This window comes from Juglans regia, chromosome 14 (assembly GCF_001411555.2).
Source record: "Juglans regia cultivar Chandler chromosome 14, Walnut 2.0, whole genome shotgun sequence".
Lineage (NCBI taxonomy): Eukaryota > Viridiplantae > Streptophyta > Magnoliopsida > Fagales > Juglandaceae > Juglans > Juglans regia.
This window is the reverse complement of record NC_049914.1, coordinates 4,799,837-4,827,037: the sequence shown is the minus strand read 5'-3', so window position 1 is coordinate 4,827,037 and position 27,201 is coordinate 4,799,837. Positions and strand designations below refer to the sequence as shown.

The 27,201-nt window shown below is 34.6% G+C and overlaps 1 protein-coding gene across 2 annotated transcripts; it reads left to right on the top strand.

The window, feature by feature from the left end:
* Positions 1-756: 756 nt before the first annotated feature.
* On the top strand, positions 757-26,974 carry LOC108982417. Of its 2 annotated transcripts, none has more exons than XM_035685012.1 (7): positions 757-1,095; positions 1,690-2,062; positions 5,452-5,958; positions 6,094-6,243; positions 10,667-10,756; positions 20,507-20,982; positions 26,263-26,974. In XM_035685012.1, exons 2-7 carry the CDS (start codon positions 1,696-1,698, stop codon positions 26,878-26,880), a joined length of 2,208 nt encoding a protein of 735 aa, XP_035540905.1. In that variant the 5' UTR covers positions 757-1,095; positions 1,690-1,695; the 3' UTR covers positions 26,881-26,974. The 2 variants fall into 2 exon arrangements, with proteins under 2 accessions (XP_035540905.1, XP_018809340.1); XM_018953795.2 differs by having other exon boundaries at positions 1,082-1,095; positions 1,685-2,062.
* The last annotated feature ends 227 nt before the right edge of the window (positions 26,975-27,201 follow it).

Sequence of the window (27,201 nt, the reverse complement as noted above, 5' to 3'; positions counted from 1 at the left end):
AAGTTGGTGGCATCTCTTTAATTACTGCAGTGCAGATCAGCATCATGCAAGGAGTCCATTAATTCACTCAACTGAGTTGCCATTGCCGGGCCTAGCTAGTAAATTATACATACAGTACTACCTGCATATATGCGTGCAGGCCATTTAATCCCCATGCGTTGGGTCTCCCATTAATGCTCTCTCTGCTGTCACGCACAATGCATTCCATCGATCTTACATTATTATAGATACATGAAGGGTTTCATGCATTGAGCTCCAATATTATCGTAGAAAGCTGTTTTTAGGGGGACTTTCAGGCAGCAGCTTGGTGCTTTTACAAATGTCTTTCGTATATTTAACATATACATTATGTAATGGCCTCAGTACAGAAAGAGGTAATTGTGTGGTCACCAATGTGAGACAGTGTCTTTGACAAGCTTCTTTTTTATGGCCTACATTAATGTCTTTGACTGACTATTTCTCACCCATACTCATTAATTCAAAACCAGCTAACATCTAAGCGATACAAGGACAAAGTTGGTGGCATCTCTTTAATTACTGCAGTGCAGATCAGCATCATGCAAGGAGTCCATTAATTCACTCAACTGAGTTGCCATTGCCGGGCCTAGCTAGTAAATTATACATACAGTACTACCTGCATATATGCGTGCATGCAGGCCATTTAATCCCCATGCGTTGGGTCTCCCATTAATGCTCTCTCTGCTGTCACGCACAATGCATTCCATCGATCTTACATTATTATAGATACATGAAGGGTTTCATGCATTGAGCTCCAATATTATCTTAGAAAGCTGTTTTTAGGGGGACTTTCAGGCAGCAGCTTGGTGCTTTTACAAATGTCTTTCGTTTCAGGGAACAAAAACCGCGAGATCTAGCTCTGAATCTTATCGATATCTTATTGGTTGGTGGGGATCTAGGTCTGAATGATTTGGTGTTGGTCTGAATGAGTTGGTTCATCTGCCTGTTCAGTGGATGTAGGCAGGCAGGGTTCAGGTGGGGAGATGAAAAGGACCCGCCACCTTGCCCACCCCCACCCAGGTGGAGGTTGCTACTCACCTGTTTAGACCTACCCACGTGGGCTAGGTGGAAAGAGAGGTGCTATGTCCACCGCTCCCAGCTCCCAGCGGGAGCTACTGTTAGGCTATTTTTTTTTTTTTATTTACTTTTTTAATATGTATTTTTTAATATTTTTAAATATTTAAAAAAATTAAAAAAATCACAATATTATTAAAAAATACTTCTTTAATTACTAAGTAAAAAAAATTAAAAAATCACAACGGTAGAATATAACGATAGAAATGAGCGGTAAAAATAGTATTTTCCAGGTGAAAATGCAGACAAGTAAGATTATTGGCCCACCCTAACTCATGAGCTAGAAGTTACGTGGCAAACTCCAATTCTAAATCTGACACTTTTTAAAGTTAAACTCCGACTCCGACCTTGAAAACTTCGATAATGATCAAAGTAGAGGATTGAACCGAGTCAGAGTTTGTAGTTTTTTGTCACAAATCCTTCCTATAAGCACAAAGTACAAATTGCTTTTTGGATCATGAAAAAGATTAATTCTTTTTGGAAAGATAACCAGTAATATTTGGCTAGAAGGCCAGAGAGATTTGACACACTGTATCTGTTAATTTTTTTTCCAAATTTTAGCCTAATCTATACATAATTCATAATTTGACAGATTAGGCATATATGGCAACGAATGTTCTTCCAAGCAGAATTGTTCTTGAAGTTATTAAAAATGATTATGCGGACTGGCGTGATTGCATAACAAACTATTTTTTGGCTCATGATCTTTGGGATATTGTTGAGACAACCGCGGAACCACCTGAACCAGAAAATGACGAAGCTGAATTCAAGGCATGGACGAAGAAAAATGCTGCGGCTGTACATGCAATTCTAATATCATGTGGGAGGGACGTGCTATCTCAGATCAAGGATTTTACTTCTGCCAAAACTATTTGGCATAGATTGGCTATAATGTATGATCGCATTGAACGGGAACGCATGCATGAAGCTAAACGAGTACTGGCTGCAGGACCTTCGTCAATAACCGCAGGTGATCATGACTCTTACGTATTTTTTTTTTATTGTTTATAAGTGCAATTTCTTTCTAGCTGCCAAGCTTCGAGATGATATCCCATGCGGAATATGATGCTCTCCATTTCACTTGATCCATTTAATATAAAATAGAAAAAATCTACACAACCTCTCATCAACCTCCACACACCATATTTTTTTTTTATTATTATTTTCTTTCATCAAATATTTAATATATAAATAATGAATAGAAAAATTAAATTATTTTAAAAAGAATAATCTCAAAAAAAATTTAAAAAAATTTTAAAATTTTAAAAAATATTATGGTGTGTGGAGGTTATATAGTATTGCTCTTAAGTGAACCAAAGGCTAGGGTCGTAGACTCGTAGGCGCTAGATGTTTGCTGCTTGCATATACTTGCTAATGGACTTGGTTGGATGATTGGATTGTGTTTGAATATGCATAATTAAGCATGATTTGAACTTAAAAGTACTCGGGTCTAAGTCATAATTAAATTAAGGAAAATTATTTGTACGGTTTTACCTCGTGCAAACTTTCGCGCGACTCATTTTGAAAAAAAAATGTGGGATGTACTTGGAATTCACAAAAAAATATTTTTTTATGGTAGACCTCACTTTAATTTTTTTCAAAAGAACTGCACGAGACTTACATGATATCAACATTATTTGTTCCAAAAGGTTAAAAGAATAGGAATGGGTAGATTTAATTATTTATATCTTTAACGTACATGTAGACCAAACTTTTATTCAAAAAGATCTAATACGTAAAATATTTAATTAATTGGGTGAAGCATATATAGGGTTAGGATTCAAACTCAAGATCTTTATATATTATGATGTCATATAAAATCATCACTTATCCAAAAATACTTAAGTTGATATGAAGAAATAGATGTAATTATTTATATCATTAACAACCTACATACATTAAGACTATATCTAATATTATTCTTAAATTAAATGTTTATTCATCGTAGCAAGGACCAGATCATCACTATAATTGGCATTATTAAATACCACGTCAAATAGTTGAGAGTTATTAATATAGTTTTCCCATGCACTACGGAATCATCATGCGTCTCCAAAACTGATCACTCTGATCTCTAAAATCTCTATAAAGTATAAACGGATCATTCCCGCGCGCTGTCAATATAAGTTTAACAAAATTGCACATGATAGGAATCTTAATTTATGACAGCCCACGGCTTAAATTGGTATGGGATAAATTGTCATTGACTGAAATGGTCTTACAATGACCAAGTTTTCCAAATGCTGGCGCTGCCAAACATCGAAAATGTCAAGAATTACCGACAGAATTTCTTTTATACTGAAACAAACATACCCTTATAAATTGAAATTGAATTAATCCAAGGTTTTGAGTGATTAATATATCATGCTTAGATTAGATTTATGTTTGAAACAAAATATTTAGATTTTAAAAGACCAAATCCAAATTGTGCATTTCAAATCCATATATCCACCATTTTAAATTACTGATAATTTGAAATAAAATAGCAATTTAATTAAATATATATACCATTTTTCATTTCATAACTTTACTTTCAAGTTTCAAATACAAGTAGAAATGTAATTGATTATTTTCTGTGACAAATTGAACTCAATGATTTATAGTGGGATAATGAGGATGTGCCTTCGTAGGAGCAAAATTATTCCATGCTTTGGAAATTTTTTAATATGTTTTCTTACATTAATAAATCCTTAACTTTATTGGATATGATAATAACACAAATGAAGAGTAAATGGCATGGCTTTATGATATTAATTGCTCTTCAATAATAATGTAGCGATATTAGTTGATGACGTGCATGGCTTGATCAATTATATATATATAGAGCAAAGTTTATGTTTTAAAAACTATATATATAGTGTATATATCGAGATATAGATGCTATATATGGAATTGAAAACCACTTGAGGAGTTACTCATGATGTAATTTGGACAAAATTTTGAAGAGTTTTTTTTCCTAGTTTATATATACATATTAATAATTATATTCATGATAAGAATTTACGCAATATTCATAATATTATAAACCTGTTTTCCTGATCTGGTTTTTGTAACTACTTAATTAAGATATTTCACAATTATGAAGTTAGAGATCATAATATTATAAAGGAAAATGCTAGACGAACCGAGAGTCTGAAACCGAAAATTCAACCGATGCCACATGTCCTTTTTTGAGTGGCTTGTATAAAATATTTAAAAAATAAAAACTGCACAGATAAACTCATCTCTCTCTCTCTTTCTTTCTTTCTTTCTTTCTACGCCCCCCTTCTTCCCCTCCGGCTCGGCTGAAACTGCAGCAAATCTGTATGGATTTCTATTTAATTCCTTGAACCTGGGTAAATCCGTGACTAGTTGTTTCATTCGTGGGTATTTGGAAATAAAGCAGACTTGCTTTACTTTGGAAAATAGAAATCCATGTCTAGCATTTTCCATTACTGCAGATTCTCTAAAAACAATAAAGGAAAATGCTATATTTTCTTCGTATAGATGTTAGACATGGATTTTTTAAATATACAACTTGCTTTACTTAGGAAAATAGAAATCCATGTCTGTCCGAATTTTTTTTCTTCTAATTTTATTTCTTTCGTGACCACTTATTTGTTCGTTGAGAAGAACTATAAGGAAAGTAAAGTTCTAATAGCGTCAACCAAACTCACTGATTTCGTACAAGATGGAGAGAGGACGAGGGAGGATGGGAATGGAGGTATTCAGATCTGAAATGGGTTATTCCTGACGCCAACTCATTGATTTCGTACAAGACGGAGGGAGGATGAGGGAGGGATGGGTATCAAAGGAGGGAGGATGGAAATAGAGCTATTCAGACCTGAAATGGTTTTCCCTCTTTCTTTATTTCTAATTGATTTCTTTTTTTTATTATTTTAAATTGTCACGTGTGCAATCGGTCCATTATCGGTATAAAATATTGGCTTCGTAGCATTACCCATAAGTTATAAAAATTGTAAATATAAATTATTCGAGTTATATATGACTTATAAGTTTTATATCATGAATTGTGTTATTTAGTAATCGATTATAGTTTTATATTAATGAGTTATTTAATAAACAAATTGAGTTAAACTCAAATTTATCCAAGCCGATCTTAAACTGCTTGTTGAGAATTCTTGTCTATTATCAGCCTTACTATTGAAACCGTTATCTGAATATTACTCGGCATGCATCTTGTCTGTCCTAATTAATTCAGACGGCACTTACATATTTGATTAATCCTCAAAATTTAAGATCAATTACATAGAAGATAATGATCAGTGATCCGCACTTGGCATGTAGATGTCAGAATGGTTTCGTCCGTTAATTATTTCATTCTTAATTAAGAAGACTTAAGAAAAACATGGCTGGCAGGGACTTTCCGAAGGCGCACAAACCAGACCGGTGGCTTTTCCGAGTATGCGACCTTGTACGAGGCTGTGCGAAGCGGTGATGGGCACACTGCATATATTTTCCTTGCAAGTCACCCCGATTCAGTGAACGCAGAAATCACACATTTGGGCCAGACGGCTCTTCACGTTGCTGTTGTTGCTCAACAGGAACATATAGTGCAGACATTGGTGGAGCAAATGTTGCCAGAAGGCTTGCAAATACAAGATAATGAAGGTCTGACAGCACTGGCTGAGACAGCTATTCGTGGTTCCCTGCGGATGGCCAGATGCATGATAAGTAAGAACAAGCATTTGGTCACCATCGGAAATAATTGGGGGTTAAATATTCCACTAGTTCTGGCTCTTCGCTTTGAGAGAAGACAAATGGCTCTCTTTCTCTATAGTCACACTCCGTTGGAAGAGCTAGTGCCCGAGAAAGGCTCCAATGGTGCTACAGTTGTAACCAAAGCTATAAATACTGGAAATTTTGGTAAGAAGTCTTCGCCTAGCCATTCATGACTACTATCTGTTATTAATTAATTCCTGTTATTTGATTCGTTCGCAATATATATAATTCGATCTTTCCTTTTTAATTAATTTGTATGCATGTACGGTGCAACCCAAGATATCGCTTTGGATTTAATCATGCGATGTCCGAGGTTGTCAATTTCTCTAGACACAGACAACATCTCCCCCATGTCCCTTTTGGCTGGTATGAGTTACGTATTCCCGAGTGGAGATCGGCAACCGTTTTGGACACGATGCATCTACTCCTGTCAGTACCACTCTCTCTTCTCTTGCTTTTCATTAAAAATTGTGCTGGAATCTTACACACATCTAGGATTCATATATACGACTTATGCATAAATTGCATTTAGCATCATCCAATAATGGATTGCCACATCTGAATTTTCCTTTTCTATTATTAATTAATAGGCCAGCTTGTAGCTATATTAACGGTTTTAACAACTTTAAACTAATCCCATTAATGTTATTTACAGTACTGCACCGGATGGAGAGCATAAATCCCTCAAACATAGTAATCCCAAAATCTTTTTATTTTATTTTTTACAAGTAGTTAATCCCTCAGCCAGATAAAGAACGTTAAGTTCAATTGGATGATATAACCTCATTTATAAGTTCTCTTCCACTAAACAAGCAGCTTAGAACGAGAATTGATCATGTCACATATACTACTTTTTGCCAAGAGGATCTATAGTAGAAAAAATATATACTTGGTGACAAAAAGTTTTTTCTCACCAAATTGGTCCGTGACAGCTTAGTGGCATATAACTGGTGAAGTAAGTCTCTTTTTCCACCAAAAGTTTAATTCATGACAAAAAATTATTTTTCTCCACGACATTAATGGCGGAGAAAACATACAAAATTTCGTGACAAATAGTACTAGATGGCATAAATATATATTTTCTACAAAGTATTTCGTCAAAAATACTTATTTATGAAGAAATTTTATCGTGGAAAATAATTACTTCAGGGAAAAAAAAAAAGTATTTGCCACGAGTTTCATTCACGGCAAATGCTAAGAGATTTCAAAAAAAAATTGTCAAATAAAAAAAAAAGACAGCAAAAAATAATCATAATAAATAGTCTGATAGATGCTATAATTATTATATCCGAACCAATGACAAATTATAACTAACCCAAACAACTACATTTAATTAAAATTTGTGTATAATTAAACTACCTTTAATTTAATTAATCAATGAAAAAATGCATAAGTTTTCTAAACTAAGCCCCAAATCAAAGTGATGATGCAACTACACAATTTAAATGTGACAATATTGAACACAAAAAAAATCTAAAAGCATACTAGGAGTAATTGTTTCTTGACTATATGGCAAACCTGAGAACATATTAGATGGACATTGGGGGAAACAGTTGGAAATGAAAATCTCACACTTTGATTCAGTTATATAACTAGTTTCCAGGTTAAAATGATGTTAAAAATGCTAATGAATTCATTTCTATAATTGATTCATAGGTGCTAACAATGGGCTTGGAAATATAAATATTCTATGAAACAAAAGATCATACTTAGAAGAATTATATTTTATATGGAGCTGGGCAAGTTTGATTTCATGCGTTTTCAATATACCCCATTAGCTAGCCTTACAGAACCAGGTTTTTTATTTTTAAGGTAATCAAGAAGTTTTATTCATAAGAAAAGGCCAAGTCCAAGTACACAGGAATTATACATGAGAACAGAACCATGTATTTTATAAGAAAATGATAGATCAAAAGCAGAGAATCAGGTATAAAGCCTGTTTACCTTGCTTCCTAACTCGTATAATGAAATATGACAATAAATTTAACCGTGTCCTCTAACTCTTATACTGAAAGATGATATTATCACTGCCACCGCCAGTGTAAAGCAAATAACAACACTTGGAAATACAATAATGTAAGATGTTTAAAAATAAAGAAAAGTGACCAAGCAACCCAAATGATGAATTGAATAAGTTCATCCTGAGATATTTTTCACCCTAGTTACCTTCAATGGGACACCATTAACCTCCATGTCAACATAAAGCATAACCTGAAATACAGAGCCATTAGGTAAAAGTGAAGGTATTTATGCAAAATTATATCAAATAAATGGAGAATTATGATAATAAAATTGTAAATGATGATTTTTATTAGCCCGTTATAAACTTTTGCAAACTTTTTGTTACCAAGTCTAGGAGACCCAAAGTTATACATAGTCACAGCGATTGTCCCACACCTTATACACACAAAAAAAAAATGAAAAGGAAAAGGAAAATAGATAGTTAAGTTTCATTGCAATTACTCTCAAAACGCACCACATTAAAAATTACTACAAATGCATAAGTACTAATTTTACTAGGATCAAGTAATCTCTATCAGCATAGCTTGATCATTCAACTTAATTATCAATATCTTGTAATGCTACATATCAAGCCAAACCCTAAAGATATGAGCTAGGAGCTACATGTTCAAACCACTAAAACAAAGTTTGGAAAATCTGTACACACACATGGTTTGAAACATAATATTCTTCTAATTATTTTAAGAAATCATAGCTTACTTTAGTTCAGTAGCTACTAGAGAAAAACTACCACATATGATGAAACTATCACAACGAATCAGTTGAGAGGAAGCATTTTATGCATTGTCACTAGAAAAACTATCACATATGACGAAATAATAAAAATGACCTGGCGAATGGCAGCTTCAATTTTCTTTTGTGCTTCAACATCAAAAGGATCTGCATAAAGAAGGGCCTATATCACAAAATAAAACAGACATATATATAAGTTTCTTACCTATAAAAAACTACTGAAAAATAAAAACTTAAAGGATTTCTAGAAGCTTCTCCATCTACTAATCGCCAACAACTTAAATTGCTCTTGTTAGAACTTACAAATTTTTTTTTTTCTAATCTGGCTTAAAATTTCAAGAGCTTGATCACACTGCACTGAGAGAATAAAATTTATGCCACTATGAGAGCTTAATTAAAGCAAAACAGAAACAGATCCTTCACGAAAGGATGTTTCTTTATGAATGTGTTATAGTGAAAGACTTACCCTAATGTTAAATCTCTTCTTTATCTGCATACAGAAAAAGCCCAAATATCCTCCATGTTCATCACAAAATCTGTACTAGGGACAACTACAACATCAAATACACTGTCACCCACAAGGGTAATAAAACTATAAATAAAAGTTTGGAAAAGTAAACAACAAAGAAAGAGAGAAAATAGAGAAGAGAAAGAGAGAAAATAGAGAAATCCGAGAGAGAGAGAGAGAGAGAGAGAGAGAGAGAGAGAGAGAGAGAGAGAGGTGAGGCCCGATTTGGGAAAAAGGAAAGAGGTCGGTGTGGGGGCTGGGGGAGAAGGAGGGGGTGGCCGTCGAGGTGAGGTAACGGTGACGTGGGCTGCAGCAGAGGTGGCGCTGGGCAGCGGCAACCATGGGAAACTTGAGAGAGAAGAAGCTACGGGAAGAAGAGGGAGGGGAGATCGGCGTCCACTGGAGGGTTGGAGGAAGAGGTGGCCGGTGAGGTGGGGTCGTTGGCGACTGGCTGTGCGCGGCAGACGCTTCAGCGAGAAAAGGGATTATGGAGAGAAAGAGGGGGGAGATGGCTGAAGGGAAAGGAATTCTCGAGTTTAAATTGTATTATCTTTTGCGGTGAGTTAAGATTGCTGCAAAAACCAGAAACTATCGCTGCGAAAGCTCCCCAAAATAAAAAAATATTTCAGATAAATTTATTTACGGTGATAAGTAGTAACTGTAAAAAGCTAATAACCTCGTCGCAAAAATTAATATCCCACTAGAGAACAATATTTGTAGTAAGATTATTTGCGGCGAGAAAACATTGCTGCAAAAAAACTATTTACCCACGAAATGAACACATTTTTGGTAAGTTTATTTGCAGTGACTTTTTATTGTCGAAAAAAGTATTTATTTTGTCACAAAAATGGTTTTTCCCACACCATTTTACTGGCCGATGTGATTCCGTGGTAAAAGATTTGTTTTTTTTCCACGAGCAGTTTTCATATCAATTTTCATATCATCAGTACACTATTTGTCACGATCGTATATTGTGGGAAAAGAATTGGTGGGAAAAGCCCGCATTTGTTGTACTGCGTACATCTTAATAATTTTGAAGCTGTATAAAGTAATAGTCTTGCAATTATGGATACAGGTTTTCAAACAGGTTTATTTTTTTTTTTTTTTCAAATGATGTACACAGGATTTGCATGCATTAAAATTATACAAATTATTTTTCAATGTTTAAGTCTTGGCCGCTTCCCTATTATCTATATGAGAAAAGATAGTGGTGTCTACACTCCCAAACCCTTTTACTTTGTGCAGGAGCTAATCTACCTAGCTAATAGCGTTGGGATTTTCCTAATTACTAGATCAGTGGTGTGAAGATGATCAGGATATATGTGTCATTTATAGTACTGACTTTTAAATATAATCTTTCTATGAAAAAGAGCTTTTCTAGTTAGAAATCTATATATCCTCCACATGACCGCTGAAATAGTCATGTATAAGATTAAACAAAGTATATAATATAAATAATCTCTAGATATTATCACTCTAGTACTTTTACTGCCATAGATTCAAGATGTATTAATTATGCGTCAAAATTATGATCACTTGTCACTCGATATTTATTGGCTTTTTATTTTTTATTTTTGGGGGGCAGCGCAGGTATACGCATTCATAGGTCGACTGTGAATATTAATTATGAAGAAGCTCGTTTGGACATTGAAAACAATGGAGAAGAAACTACCGGACCAAGTAAGTTGTTGCCTAAACTTTCTTTCCCTACAGTACTGCATGTTTGGACTTTGGCGGCCGGGTAACATTAATAATGTTAACCATATTTAGGGCGATGCATGTGTGTGACTTCATTTTTATGTCCTAATATCTGAACAAGAAAGGCATGATGAATCCATTTTGGACGAAGACAAAAGTAATGGAAGACCTATTTTTCAAGAGGGGAGAGTAATTATAAGAGAAATTCTTATTGCATGCAGTTCCTGAATGGGGACTCATGCGTTGCAAGCATAATGAAATGCAGTGTTTCATTACAGGGAACCAAAACCAATAAATGTAGTCCTGGCTCAATCATCATCAAGCCAACTTCATTGGCTTTGGAATGGTGTTCACAGGGACTTAACACAAATCCAACTTCAGCACTTTCCCCAGCATTTAGCTTTACACTCTGGAAACCAACCAGCTGCTATTTAACTGGACTCTCATTGCTAGGTTTTTCTTTCCTTGTGAATAGCAAGACCGGATGCTTTCCAGCCATCTTTCCTTTATTTTTTATGCCAATGTTGACCAAGAACTTCTTCCTCTCACAAAGTTTCTCCCCCAGCTCTAAAACCTGTAAGACAAAAATGATTCTATAATGCGGAATAACATTTTAGAAACAAGAATCGACAGCTTTTAATGCCAAGAATAATACCTCCAGCCATTGATGCTATTCATTGGTTTGCTGCGTTTCTCACTAGTGTTTGGCACTTTCAAACTCTTCTCTACTCTATTTAGATAGTGTAAGACTGAAGGAAATTGAGTGAGTGAGTGAGTCTGGAGACTAAACACTGTATTTATAACCGAAACCTCCATCAACCTTCGGTGTTACGTGTCCCACGTGTTTCGATTTTCATGGGATCAGTTATGAACGTGATGAATAAGAGTGGTGGATCACTTCAAGGACTCCTAAGCGAGAGACTCGTTCTCACGAATGGCCTCCGTGAGAAACGGTCAACATTCTTCCACTTGGTCCATATTTCTAATCTAAGATTTCATCTTAAACCCATCGATAATCTGCATTTAAGTAATAAATACATGAATCATGGCGATAGGTCCTCTAATGACGAGTATTACCTTCCATGTATTACTATGTATTTATTCTTTAAACATTATAATTTATGTGGGAACAATTTCTTAATGAATAAACCCTATGTTTATTCTTGGTCCAATACAGATGAATTTTTCTCAAAAATTAAATTAAGGTGCACATCAATATGAGAAAAAACATCAAAATATTTAAGAATTTCATTAAAATAACATTATTCATACAATGAAAAATTACATAATGGAACCAAGTCTCATGTTCACTACATGATCCTTGAATTTCAACGGTGGCATGCCCTTAGTCAAAGAATCAGCGATCATTAGTTCAGTGCTTACGTGCTCAATGACCACTTTATTTTCTTTAACACATTCCCTTATGGCTAAATATTTAATGTCGATGTATTTACTCCGACTCCCACTTTTGTTATTCTTAGCCATAAAAACAGCAGCTGAATTGTCGCAGTACATTCTCAATGGCCTAGAAATCGAATCCGTAATTCTAAACCCATAAATGAAACTCTTAAGCCATACACCATGTGAAGTAGCCTCAAAACAAGAGACGAACTCGGCTTCCATAGTGGAAGTGACAGTCAAAGTTTGCTTGAAAGTCCTCCATGATACAGCTCCACCGGCCATCAAAAATATGTATCCTGATGTTGATTTGCGTGAATCAATATAGCCAGCAAAGTCAGAATCTGAGTAGCCAATTACTTCCAGATTGTCCGTTCGTCTATACATAAGCATGTATTCTTTGGTTCCTTGAAGGTACCTCATTACTTTCTTTGCAGCTCTCCAATGATCTAAATCTGGATCACTCTGATATCGTCCCAACATTCCCACGGCAAATGCAATGTCAAGTCTGTACAAGACCTGAGCATACATTAAGCTTCCGACAGTAGAAGCATATGGAATGTTCTTCATTTGTTTCCTTTCAAGGTCGTTCTTTGGGCATTGGTTCAAATTGAACCTATCACCCTCCACAATGGGAGCTACACTTGTGAACAATCTTTCATCCGGAATCTCTCTAAAACTTTATTAATATAGGTTTCCTGAGATAGACCCAAAATACCTCGAAATATGTCTATATAAATCTTAATGCCAATGACATAAGATACCTTACCCATATCCTTCATATCAAAATTTTTAGAAATGAATTGTTTCATCTCATACAGCAAACCATTATCATTGGTTGCTAGCAAAATGTCATCCACATATAAAACAAGAAAACAGATTTTACTTCCACTGACCTTCTGGTATATACATTAATCTATAACGTTTTCTACAAAACCGAAGAAAGAAATTACATTATGGAATTTCAAATACCATTGGCGGGATGCTTGTTTTAAATCGTATATGGATTTCTTGAGCTTGCAAACCAATTGCTCACCATCACTAGAGGGGAATCCTTCAGGCTGTTTCTTGTAAACCTCCTCCTCTAGATCTCCATTGAGAAATGCTATTTTCACATCCATTTATTGCAACTCTAAGTTAAAATGGGCTACTAAAGCCAAAATAACATGCAAAGAATCTTTCTTAGATACATGAGAGAAAGTATCTGTGTAATCGATTCCTTCTTTCTGAATAAATCCCTTAGCAACGAGTCGAGTCTTGTCTTGTATCTCTCAATATTGCCCAATGAATCTCTCTTAGTTTTAAAGACTCATTTATATTCAATGGTTTTTACACTATTAGGCAACTCAACAAGATCCCAGACTTCGTTACTCTTCATAGAATTCATCTATTCTTTCATGGCATTGTACCATAATTCTGATTCTTTACAACTCATGACTTGTGAAAAGAACTCGGGATCATTTTCGACTCCAATGTTATAGTTAGATTCTTGCAAATACATAACATAATCACTAGGAATTGCTGATCTCCTTGCTCTAATAGATCTTCTTAATGTTGCACCATCATCTTCCTGAGAAGTATGTGGTTCAACTTGTTGTTTAACAGTTGTTGGCAACTCTTGAACTACCCGATCTACTAGAATGTCAATGATTGGTTGTTCAACACCAGTTTATACTTGAGGGGTGTTGTAAACAATAACCAATCTATCACTTGAGATGGAAGGTTGAGATTCTGAATGATTATTCTCAGAAACGATGTTCCTGGTTGGATCGCTCCCACTGATCAAGTCATTTTCAAGAAACTTTACATTTCTTGATTCCACAATCCTAGTACTGTGAGATGGACAATAAAATCTATAACCCTTAGACCTTTCAGCATATCCAATGAAATACCCACTAATGGTCATTGGGTCTAGTTTCTTCTCTTGTGGATTATAAATTCTTACATCAGACGGGCATCCCCAAACGCGCATATGTTGCAAACTCGATTTCAACTTTTCCATAATTCAAATGGCTTTTTAGGAACAATCTTGGTTGGAACTCGGTTTAATATATACCCTGTCGTCTTAAGTGTTTCAACCCACAATGATTTAGGAAGATTGGAGCTGCTAAGCATACTCTGCTCCATGTCCAATAATGTTCAATTTCTTCTTTCTGCTACACTATTCTCATCCGGTGAACCAAGCATGGTGTATTGGGCAACAATCTCATGCTCTTGAAGAAACTTTGCAAATGGTCCAGGTGCTTATCCATTCTCTGTGTATCTACCATAATATTCTCCACCCCTATCTGATCTCACGATCTTAATTTGCTTACCGCATTATTTCTCCACTTCAGCTTTAAAGATTTTAAAGGCATCTAATGCTTTGTTCTTATTATGAAGCATGTAGAGATATATATATATATATATCATAAGTAATCATTTATAAAAGAAATTAAGTATTTCTGACTATGTGAGTCCATGTCTGAACTACATATATCAGTATGTATGATCTCTAATATGTTTGAACTCCTATTGACACCTTTATTTGACTTTTTGGTTTGCTTTCCTTTTATGCAATCCACACAAGTCTCAAAATTAGTAAAATCCAGAGTATTAAGTACCCTTTTATTTACTAATCTTTAAATTCTATCTATGGAGATATGACCTAATCTCCGGTGCCATAATTTAGAAGAATCATCATTAATAACACATCTTTTAGTACTAGTGTGAACATGCATTGAATCATAAGTGGCATTGTTCTGTAAATTAATGCAGTAAAGACCATCAGACAAAATATCATTCCTAACACAATCAGATTTATAAAATAAACTGAATGATGAATTTTTAAAACTAAAGGAATATTCAAAAGGTACTAGTCTTGAAACTAAAATCAAGTTTCTAGAGAAACTTGGAACATAAAAGGTATTTTACAACTTTAAAACAAAACCACTAGATAAAATTAAATAGCAAGTTCCTATAGCTTCCACATGTGAGCCCATCTTGTTTCCTGATAAGATGTTTCGCTCACTTCTCACTACCTTCCTTAGGTTTTACAAACCCTGCAAGGAATTTGAAATGCGGATTGTTGATCCAGAATCAATCTACCATGTGTTAATATTGACATTAACCATATTAGATTCATAACAAACAAGTGAGGTTGGATTACCTTTGTCTGCAAGTCATTTCTGGAATTTGGTGCATTCCTTCTTCATGTGTCCCTTCTTTTTACAGAAGAAACACCTGGAATCTTTCTTAATACCACATTGGGGAGGAATTTTGCATTTCCCTTTCAGTTTGGGTTGAGATTTGCCATTTCCATGCGTTGCCAGCATTGCACTTTCACCCTATTCCATCATCAGTCTTCATTCATCTTGAACACACATGGTCATGAGTTCATTAATTGACAATTTATCTTTATGTGTGTTGTATGAGATTTTGAAGGGTCCATATTGATGCGGGAGGATGTTCAGGATGTAGTGCACCAGGAAGGACTCTGACATTTCAACCTCGAGTTTATTCAATTAAGCCACATTGTCCCTCATTTGCATGATGTGCTCACGCACACCTTTCACACTGGTGAGCCTTAGGGATGAGAACTTCATGATTATGGTGCTTGCTAGTGCTTTGTCTGAAGTGACAAATTGTTCATCAATGACCTTTAGCAAGTCTCGGACCTTTCATGCTAATCGACAGAACCATGAATACCAACAGAAATTCTAGTCTTAATTAACATCATGGTGAGGCGATTAGATCGCTCTCATCACTCATAAAGTGCGATGGCTGCTGCATTGCTGGTATCAGTGAGTGCTGGTGGTACGTCTTTCCTAATAGCATAGTCTATGTCCATCCACCATAAATGAAGAATTCTCTCATTCCAAACCTTATAGTTATTTCCCTTAAGTTCAGGGATATCATAACGAATATCAAAAAAATTTGCAGGTTGTGCAACTGCATAAAATTATAGATTACATGCTTACGTTAAAATTAAAGCCTAAATAAATATTAATGTTTTACCAATGTAAATCATGCTTAAAAATTGAATCTAATGACATAAAATTACATGTGAGCTAAATTTTTAATTCAAGTAGATTCAATTAATCTTTATGATAGAATTTTATCAAATTATTTACTTAATTCATAATTCTAAAGAGTATATTATGATTTGATGTATATTTTATCTACTTTTATGATAAAACTATCAAATTATTTACTTAATTCATAATTCCCCTGTGGGAAATTTAAGAATAACTTGATATTTTATTCTAATTAATAATATAAATATAATAAAAAATTTTGTGGGATAAAATTTATTATATTAAGTATAATTAATTACAATTAATGTTTAATATTATTTATGTGATCCTAATAAATTATAATAATTTTACTTAATTAAAGATGTTGTGGCTATTATCTAATTAACATAAAATTATATGGATCACTAGATATTTAAATTGCATATGACTAGCTTAATATTATGAATTACATAATTTTAATTAATACTAACATGTTATTATTATGCACAAAATATTCATAATATAAGCAAAAATATTGCATAATCAAAACTATAATATTATGCATAACATTCTTTAAACTATATATTCATCCAAAAATTGCATGTATTAATATAAAGCAAAATTAATCAATTCAAGCAAACTAAATACGAGCATAATAAACAAATTTACACTACAATTGTCCAAATTGCATATAATTAAATTAAATAAAAATTATAAGCACAAAGTGTATTGGCCCAAAAACCCACTTTACAAACCATCTATAAAAGTGGAGAAAAAAAATATTTTTTTTTAAACAGACCCATATAAACGACGTGTCGTTTTCATCATTGTTTAAAAGAAAAACAGGCCATGCAAACAACATGTCGTTTTATTAAACTGATAAACGACGTGTCGTTCTTCTCTACGGAATGATTAAGACCCAATTAAACGATATGTCGTTTTTACTAAAACTGAAAACGACGTGTCGTTTATTTGTTATACTGAATGCTGGCCCAACTAAACGACATGTCGTTTTCGACAAACCGAAAATTACACGTCGTTTATCTTTATACTGGATAAAAGACTTCGGAACTAAACGATATGTTATTAGAACAATACCTTCAGCCATTGATGCTATTCATTGATTTGCTGCGTTTCTCACTGGCTTCCAAACTCTTCTCCACTCTATTTAGATGGTGTAAGATTGAAGAGAATTGAGTGAGTGAGTCTGGGGACCAAACACTGTATGTATGCCCAAGATAGCCTGATGATAGTTTCGACCTCATCCTCATGTTTGTCATTGGTATTTTTACGAACTCTTCAGGATACCATGGTATCTGACTCTGTTGATGGTGGAGGAGATTGGGTTGTGGTGGTCGACAATGGTGGAAATCCGTTGGGGCACGCGGTAGAGACTTAAAACAAAAATCAAATTTCAAATGTTTTGGCTTTAGGCTGTAGAAGGAAGAGGGGTAATGTTGTCAATTCAAGCCTAAAAATGGAGATAATTTGGTCATTTCATACACTGGTCGGACTGCAATATAGTCCTCTTAAAGGACTGTATATAGCACTTCTCTTTTAATATTACATTACTAAAAAAATTTTGTTTCATTGCCATTTTGTCGCATATATTAATTAAATAATTATATAATTCTTAATATTTATATATTCATTTACTTTAAATATTTTTTTTTATCTTGATAGTTGACAATTATGACACATACAAGTAAAAAATAATATATCTTATATATAATAAGTACCAATAAACAGGCAGGTGTTGTCCACTATTTTTTTCCATTTTATCCCTGTTTTTCAATTCATTTTTGCAGGCAGGTGTTGTTCACTATTTTTTTCCATTTTATCCCTGTTTTTCAGCTCATTTTTTCAATGTTTGATGTCCTGCGTTCGGTCCCACTAAGCAGGCAGCACCTCTTGGTTTATCTTTTCTTCCCTTTTTGCCCTCCATTTTCTATTCATTTTCCCGTTATGTCCTTCACTTCTCTTACGTTTTGCTTTCCACTTCTTATTTTTTTCTTATCACCGCTTGGACCACCGCTTGCACCGAATGCTTTAAAGTATAAAATCAAATTTCTTTTGCCGCTTCCTATAAAAACGTCGATCCTTCTGGTTTCAAGTTCTTATTTTTTGCACCACCGCTTGCACCGAATGTTTAGAGTATAAAATCATTTTTTTTTTGCTGCTTCGTGTAAAAAACGACGATTTTATGAGATTGTGATTTCCTTTTTGTTTCCCACCGCTTCCGCAGCTCTTATCGGATTCTCTTTTTATTTTTTTTTCCTTCGCTTTCTGGTTTCCGCAGCATCTGTGGATTTCTATTGCAGTTGTTATCTTTAATTTTTTTTTATCACCGCCTGCACCAAGTGGATTTAAGAATAAAATTAAGTCTTTTTTGCCGCTTCCTATAAAAGCCTTGATCTTCAAATTCTGATTTCCTTTTGTTTTCCACCGCTTCCGAAGCTTTCCACCGCTTTTGAAGCTCTTATCGGATTCTATTTTTAATCTATTTTTCACCACTCTCACCGCTTGCTATAAAAGTGATTGTCATCCTTCAATTCCCCCAAATTTGGTTCTCTGCTTGTCAATCTCTGATAGCATGGTATGCTTTCTTCTACTTCTTCTTGCCAATTAAATATTTTTAGTCCGAATAATCCTCTCCCTCTGCTCTGTGAAACCATTGTGTTATTCTGCTGCTAGGCCGGAGACCTTGACGGTGGTCATGTGGCCCCCGACGATGTCGTCATGCTCAAATATATAAATATTTTTTTTTGGATAGGTTGGATACTAAATTGGAATGAGATTAGTTGAGATGAAAGTCAAAAGTTAAATAAAATATTATTATAATATTATTTTTTAGTATTAATATTATTTAAAAAATTGAAATGTTTATTATATTTTGTATGAGAATTTAAAATATTTATAATAATTTAATAAGATTAGTTGAGATGAATTAAAATTATCTTTATATCCAAACCACCAAAGTTTGTTGTCTTTTCACATTTTTAAAATTTATCCAATTTTTTGTATGAATTTAAAATTAAGAAATTGTATGAATTTAAATTATCATTTGTTGTTCATTGTGGATTGACAGTAGAAGGTTTTTCATATTTTTTCAATTGGGCACACGTGCAATGCACGTGTCTGCCCTTACTAGTATATATATATATATATATATACTTTCCTAGAATTGGATTCGAATTACACTTAAACAAGAATTTTGATATATAGGTGCTTAGAGCATTAGTTATGGCCTCAACAAACTTTAGCTAAAATTTAACTAAAAAATTCACTTTTACAAATTTAGCTAGCCTCTTTTCATCATCATCAAATAACAGGCTCAACAAATCTTTCACTATTCTAATAAAATATTGATTTTAAACTTTTCATTTATTTTAGTTATAAGAGAAAATATACTTACAACCGTGAATTGCGTAACCGCCGCGTAATCGGTTTGAAAAAAATAAATAAAATATGAGACCCACATGAAAAAAATTAATTTTTTAATAGTGGACCCTACTCTTTTTCAAAGCGATTACGCGGCAGTTACGCACTTCACGGTTGTATGTAGAATTACTCTAGTTATAATTGTAATTTAAATATTTATTCATTATTAAAAAACTACCTATTAATTTTTTAACGTTCATATTATTCCAATGGCTATATTTCTTCAACGGATATTTTTTTTTAACTTATATTTTTCCAACAGTTATATTTCTTCAACGGCTATATTATTCCACTATAAAACATAACATTTCCTCAATAATTTTATTCACTTCAACTCAAGTGAATATTTTAGTCTAAAAGAATTATTTGGCTAGTTCCTTTGGCTCAACAAATTTGGCTAGTGATTTAACTTGAAGTTAAAATCACTGTTGATTTGTTGAGCCAATTGTAGCATATTATCTTGCACTTTAGCTATTCTTTGGCTATAATTTAGCTTTGTTGAGCCCATAACTGGTGCTCTTAATTCGCTCTAACCAGCTATATATATATATATATATATATATATATATATATATAACAGCCTTATAACATGAGGAAGACTCGAAGTACGTACTAAAGCTTTATCGAGAAAGTTTTACTATGTAGACTCATGAGGTTAATGCATTTATATTAGATATAAATTTAAAATTCATTACTTGGTATATATGCTAAAAAGAAAATTAAGTAAGTGAATAACAATATACACCGGGCTAACAATATACAATTAGAAGCCGTCTCCTAACCCTCTTGCGTAGTACGTACGTATATATATTCCATTCCATTAATATATATATTTTTTTTTTTACTTTTTTTTAATTCTTCTTTATGTTATCATGTCTTCTATTTATAATGGTTTCAGGCCAGTTAAAATGGGACTGTTACGGTATTGTCAAAGGATTGAAGCATTTATATGAAATGAAGTTAATCCACCTCCAATCCGAAACACTTCTGTTTCATATGTTGGAAGCGATAGCGACTGAGTTGAATGACCAAGTCGGGGCGGTAGGAAGTGGCGTTGCGCAGGCGATCTTCAGTGCTATCAGGGCAGGAATCTTTGAGTTTGTTTTTCTTGTAGTGAGAAGAAATCCAGAGCTTTTGTGGGTCCGTGACAGCGACAGAAGAAACATATTTATGTCTGCCGTCCAACATCGACGAGAAAAAATCTTTAGCCTTATGTACGGGTTAGATCAACAGATGATCAAAACAATAACATCAGCTCGAGACAACTTTGGCAACAATATATTACATTTGGCAGGAAATTTAACAGATTTCACTCCGCTTGATCACATCACAGGTGCAGCTTTACAGATGCAGAGAGAATTACAATGGTTTAAGGTCAGCTCTCTCACTTTATATTTCTTGGGTATACTTCTGTTACTTAGGCTATTTAGATTTTCTTTACTTTTTCTATTCTTAACTCCTTTAATTTTAAAAAAGAAAATGGTAATACCCCAATTTTAACGATATGTCCATACTTATGGCTGATTAATACCTTATACAAAGAGGAGCAAAGGATTATAGAATTAGAGAATACCAACACGATCCATAGAGAAAAGACCAATCATATGCTTAGGAAGCTCAAGGAGAGAAGAAAAACTTACGGTATTGCCATAGAAGCAAAAGAAGCAAGGCTATCGGCCAAGGCATTACCTTCTTTGTTAGGTTTGATCCAATCCAGTCCGGAGGGGGTCACAAATCGAAAATTTTGATCCATTATTTTCGTTGAACTGAACCATTAGCTATCGGTTCAGTCGGTCCATTTGGTCATATTTGGTCCATGAATATTTTTTTCTCTTTTTTCTTTTTTTGACAGAAGAATTAATATAAAAAAATAATTAGATTAGTAAAATTAAAATTAAGTGATATTTTTAACATTTTATATATGGTTAATGAATATTAAAAAATTTAATTGTATATATGATCAATGGTAATCCCTTGGATGAAAATTACATAATTAAGTTATACAACTACTATATAAAATAATATATTATATATAAGGTATTTAAATATATATATACACACACATTCGGTTGATCTCGATCCAATTCAGTCCAAAAAAACCATACCCTGAGACCAACCAATAAGACTATCGGACCAAACCATTATGTCCGGTCGATTTTTCGGTTTGGACCAATAGTCTTATAGCCCTATTCTCTGTAGACATGCATGAAAGATACTAAAAGGGAAAAAGAGTTTAAATTGAAGAATATCATCACAAATGTTAGAATAAGACCAAGGAGGAGAGAAACTATTGTTAAGCCAATTAACAATAAGAAAAGAATCAGTCTCCATAATAAGGTTAGTAATGCTAAGTTGATAACATAAAGTAAGACCCACATTCAAATCCAAACAACTTAGCAAAAGTATTAGTACCATCTCCCAAAAATGAAAGAAAAACTAGAGTAAAAGAGTCATTGTAGGAATGTAAAACTCCTCCACAACACGCATGACTAGGACTTCCTTTAGAAGCACCATCAATATTCATCTTAAGAGAGCCAAAAAGAGGGGATCCATTTGATCAAGAAATGCCTTTTGGACCTAATAGTGAAAACATGAATATGGAGAGAGTCCAACGTAGACGGCATTAAATCAAGATGCAAGAGTTTTAGGTTTGGAAAGAGATATCCCCAAGCCTAGAAACTTTATCCCAAATCCAACCATAAGAGGAACATACACCCTTTAATTGCAGGGTGGGAATAGAAACGCGGAAGCCTTTATGGGAGAGAGAGCCAACAATAGACCAGTTATCATGCCAAAGCTTAAGGCTCCTTCAAGGATTTTCCAATGGCTTTCTTGGTGAATGACAGGCATGAATTTACAAATAGTTTTTCAAGAGCTAGAATGATAAGGTTTAGCCTCGATGTGGTTAAGAGAATGTGCATTTTGCACATATCTATGACGTAAGAAACTAGCCCAAAGGGAACATACATACCTCAAAGAATTTCAAGCAAGTTTACAATGAAGAGCTTTAAGAGTATCATGTAAATTCTAAATACCCAAACCACCTTAATTTAGAAGAGGGGCAGAGAATATGAGTCCAAGACACCCAATGTTTCTTAGAATGACTATCAACTTCCCCCTATAATAAAGTAGCAAAAGCTTGTGAATGGAATTGATCCCTTTCAATTTTGGAGGGTTAAGGATCGGGAGAATACAAATAGGAATAAAAGAAAGCACGGAGTAAAGTGAGTTTACCCCCAAAGGACAAGAGGCACCTTTTCCAAATGACAACTTTCTTATGAATTTTGAAAATGATTGAATCATAAGCAAATATAAGAATTTTTCCATAGGAAAGGGGAGCTCCAAGGTTTGTGGAGTCTGGTTTGTTGGTGTGTTGGCTTAATTTGATGACCTGACTCAAAAATTATGCGTTATGGTTTTGTGGCGAATTTTCAAGGAGGCTTGGGCCAATAGGCCCAGGTTAAAGCGAACATGGCCAAGCCTCGTGGCGGTTCGGGGGCAACGCTCGGTGGAAAATTCTTAGCACTGTTTGCGACTTAAGAAGCGCCAGACAGAAAGTTCGCTCGATTTTCACCCGATCGAACGAAGCTCAGACAAAGAGTTTGCTCCAGTATCGCTCGGCAGTTCACTTGAACGAACTTTAGAAAGAGTTCGCTCGAGTGAATAATGCAGAAAATTGAAAATTAGAGATTCCACCGTGTGACACTATACATATGTATTTAATGAATAGTGTGGTCATTCTAAACAGTAGAATTTCACTCCAAAGTGTATTTTGTGATTCTTCAATATAATAAAATTCTCAGCAGCTATGTGGACGTAGGCACGCGCATTGCCAAACCATGTAAATCTTTGTCAGGAGATTGTTTGATTAATTCTTCTCATTTCTTTTTTGCTTTTCTGCCATCGTTTTCACAACATGTGGTGGGAAACTTGCATTCTCTAAAGCCAGTAGTGACCTCAATGATGCGCTTTCTAGCACAGGACACACTTTTAGAAGGGTTTTAACTTTTGCCGAGAGATAGCCTCATAACGATTAATCAACTCCATAAGAGTGTCAAGACTATTCTTGGAACTATTGGTGAAAATCAAAATGTCATCAGCAAAAAGAATGTGAGAGGTAAAGGTACAACCACAGGGAACAACATAAGAAATAGTATAGCTAACCTCCATGATATGGTTGAGACCTCTACTTAAAGGCCCTGTTGGAAGTAAAATAACCTTTGTAAATACCATTAAGACAAATAGAAAATGTAGGATTGGTGAAGCAATGTTGAAGTACCAAAATCACATCTTTGCTAAAGCTTTGGTCATGTCAACCTTAAGGAGGACATTGTTACTCATAACCTGCCTAAAAAGGCTGTGAGTCAGTTCATGAGCCATGAAAATACTATAAACAGTGGTACGTCCTGCAACAGAGGCGTTGTGATGCTGAGATATGAGCTTGGTCATCAAAAAGGCCAAACGAAAGGCCAAAATTTTGGAAATAAATTTGTAAGAGAATGGGCACAAACATACATAGGTTTGAAATCAGAGAAAGAAGAGGGGCATGAAAAAAAGGACGGACGGCTGAAAAGGAGCAAGAATGCCCCCATGAAAAAAATTCAACAGTAGCCTCATAAAGATCGGGGTGAATAATAGACCAGCAAGCAAAATAAAACCGTTCGGACCAGGGGCTGAGTCCATAGGGATGCTAGAAAGTGCTTTTTTAATTTGATCCAAGTCAAGAAGAATTTTAGCAACCTAAATTTTGTCACGTAAATTAGCTAGCTTTTGAAATATGTTACCAAAAATAGAAAAAATCCAATCTTTTAAAGCAGTTTTCAGCCGCTTGAGTTTGAAATTGAGTTTGTTAAGGCCATTATGATGCCAAGGTTGACTCCAGTTAAAAGAAACAAAGTCAAGGAAATAAGGGTATTTGGTTAACATCCTTTGGGACTTAAAAGAGGAGGGGCCAAATTTGGAGGCATATTTGTTCTCGAGGAATAAGCTGGGGAGTTGCCGGAGTGGTTTTTCTCAAGATGGGGTGTGGATAACATGAGGGAATTGAAGGGGCAAAAGAATCAAAGATAGCTAGTTAACAAGCCATGATCAAGTCACTCCAAGTTGTACGTGTCATCTCTCTTACAAGATCAAGTGAACTTAGAACCCAAGAAAGGCATATCATAAAGGGAGTTATTATTAATAAAATCAATGAAATGAGTAAGGAACAGGGAAGGAGACAAGGGCTACCAGAAGGTTTCAAAGTCACGAGGGAATCCGTAAAGACCTTCGAAGTAGGTAATTACACTTAATTCGCATACACAATAGAGGAAATAGTATTAATATCACACCAACTTGCAGAGGAAGTAAGATGTTGCTCAAAGGAAAGAATGACATAAATAGAGAAATCAACTTTAGCACAGACCCAAATTTTGCCGCCACTATCCTCATCAGAAAAACTCGAGGCATGCCCAATTTTTTTACTAATAGCAGTAGCTTTAACGGAAGGAAAAGGAATCATTGGCTCAAGCAAAGCAATTAAAGGCAGCTTATAGCTATGAACCAAATGTTTCAAATGAAGCAATGTGCCATGATTGGCAACGCCTCGTACATACCAAATAAGAACAGAGTTCATTAAGATATAATATGGGTTTTGGTGTTAGGAACAATACATGTAATGCGAGTAATGCATTTACTGGTCTTCTTGGCTGTAGACGCCACAATTTCAAAATCTGACAAGTGAGCTTTCGAAGCTTTCATATCATCTTCAGGGATAGCTATGCTAGAGTCCAAGTTAAGATGATTAGTCAACATAGAAAATGAATTAAAAGCAGGGATATCCCACATTGGCAAAACATTATCAGAGGTTGTTGGGTAGTAACAACCTGAATATTCTCAATAGGTTCACCAGCAAGAACCAAGTATGAGGTATCAGGGGGGATTTTCAGAGCCCAAATTAGCCAAAGGAGCAGAAGGATTTTCCCTTGAACTGATCTCAGTGACAGGGACTACAGCATGGGTTGGAGTAACTGGGGTCGGGGCACCATCATCCAAGACAGGCCAGGTTTCCTGAGAGGCCGAAATAGAACTAAGCTCATGTTGCTTGGTCTCTAAATTAACCTCAAGTTTGCTCTTAGGAACCCATTTTTTATCGATAGTAGAAGAGAGAACTTCTAACAAAAGTATCAAAATAGTTGCTTGCAGTGTTCTTTTATTGGTTTTGGCTTTCGAGTGTAGCCATTCAGTTCACTGCTACAACAAACCGTCTCTTTTGGTGGTCTCATCTATTGCCAAAGAACAAGCAAACTAATGAAAACATAAAATTTAAAATTTAAAGAAACTGGAAAAGAAAAGTGTAAGAGATTAATGTTTGTGATTATAATATAATATTAGGTTTCTGAGGTTGGATAAGGACTGGTCTTAGATCTATTTAATTCCTTGTATATATTTTAACTACATATTCTAATTGGAGCTGGCGATATTAATATTAATAAGACTTAACAAGGTATGGGAAATATTAGTGTTGAATAAACTTTTCCTTAGTAAGTATTAGTATCGTCTATTGTCGTCATGCAAAAGGTTCGATCAAATTCTCAATCTTTCAAATATCAATGTGTAATTTCACTTGTGATATTTTGTTGTCTTTCTTTCTAAGATTCTGTATACCACATGTAGGAGGTAGAGAGCTTGTGCAACCCCATGTATAAGACCGAATTAAACAAAGACGGTTTGACTCCTAAACTAGTGTTCACGAAAACCCACAAAGACTTGATGAAAGACGGAGAGATATGGATGAAGGGCACGGCAGGTTCTTGTACAGTGGTAGGCGCTCTAATTGTCACAATTATGTTCGCTGCAGCATTTACCGTCCCAGGTGGTACCAATCAAGAAACAGGTTTTCCGGTTTTCATACATAAAAAGTTGTTTGAAACCTTCATAATAGCCGATTCCCTATCTCTCTTTTCTTCCTCAACTTCAGTATTGATGTTTTTGGGAATCCTAACATCGCGTTATGCAGAGGAAGATTTTATCAAATCCTTACCCAACAAAATGATAATAGGTCTTTCCACCCTCTTCTTCTCTATTGCAACCATGATGATAAGCTTTTCAGCTACACTTTTAATTATGTTACGTGAACAATTGTGGATGGTCATTCCAATCATCTGTTTAGCTGGCATTCCTGTTTCTTTGTTTGCAATGATGCAGTTCAACCTTCTTGTTGACATGATTGCTTCAACTTATGGATCGGGCACCTTTAACCGGAAAATGAAGCCTTGGCTTACCTCAATTTGACGTTATATTTGTATAATGTATGCGTGTTCTATTACTAGCCGGGATGAATGATGCCCTTTTTTTGGACGGATAATTGATGAATTTTCAGCTAGCTTTTTTGGCATATATATTTTTTTAACTTTTCTCTTCTTTTCTCATATTCGTTATAGTTTTCTCTTCATTTATTTTTTCCTGAAGAAATGTTTATTTTTTGCACCTTCAAACTATCCAGATTTCCTATTTACGTAATGAACTGTCAAAACACATAATGGACGCCGTAAACGAACACATTTTTTTACAATTTATAAGACTTATTCAAACAATTCCAAATAATTGTCACAT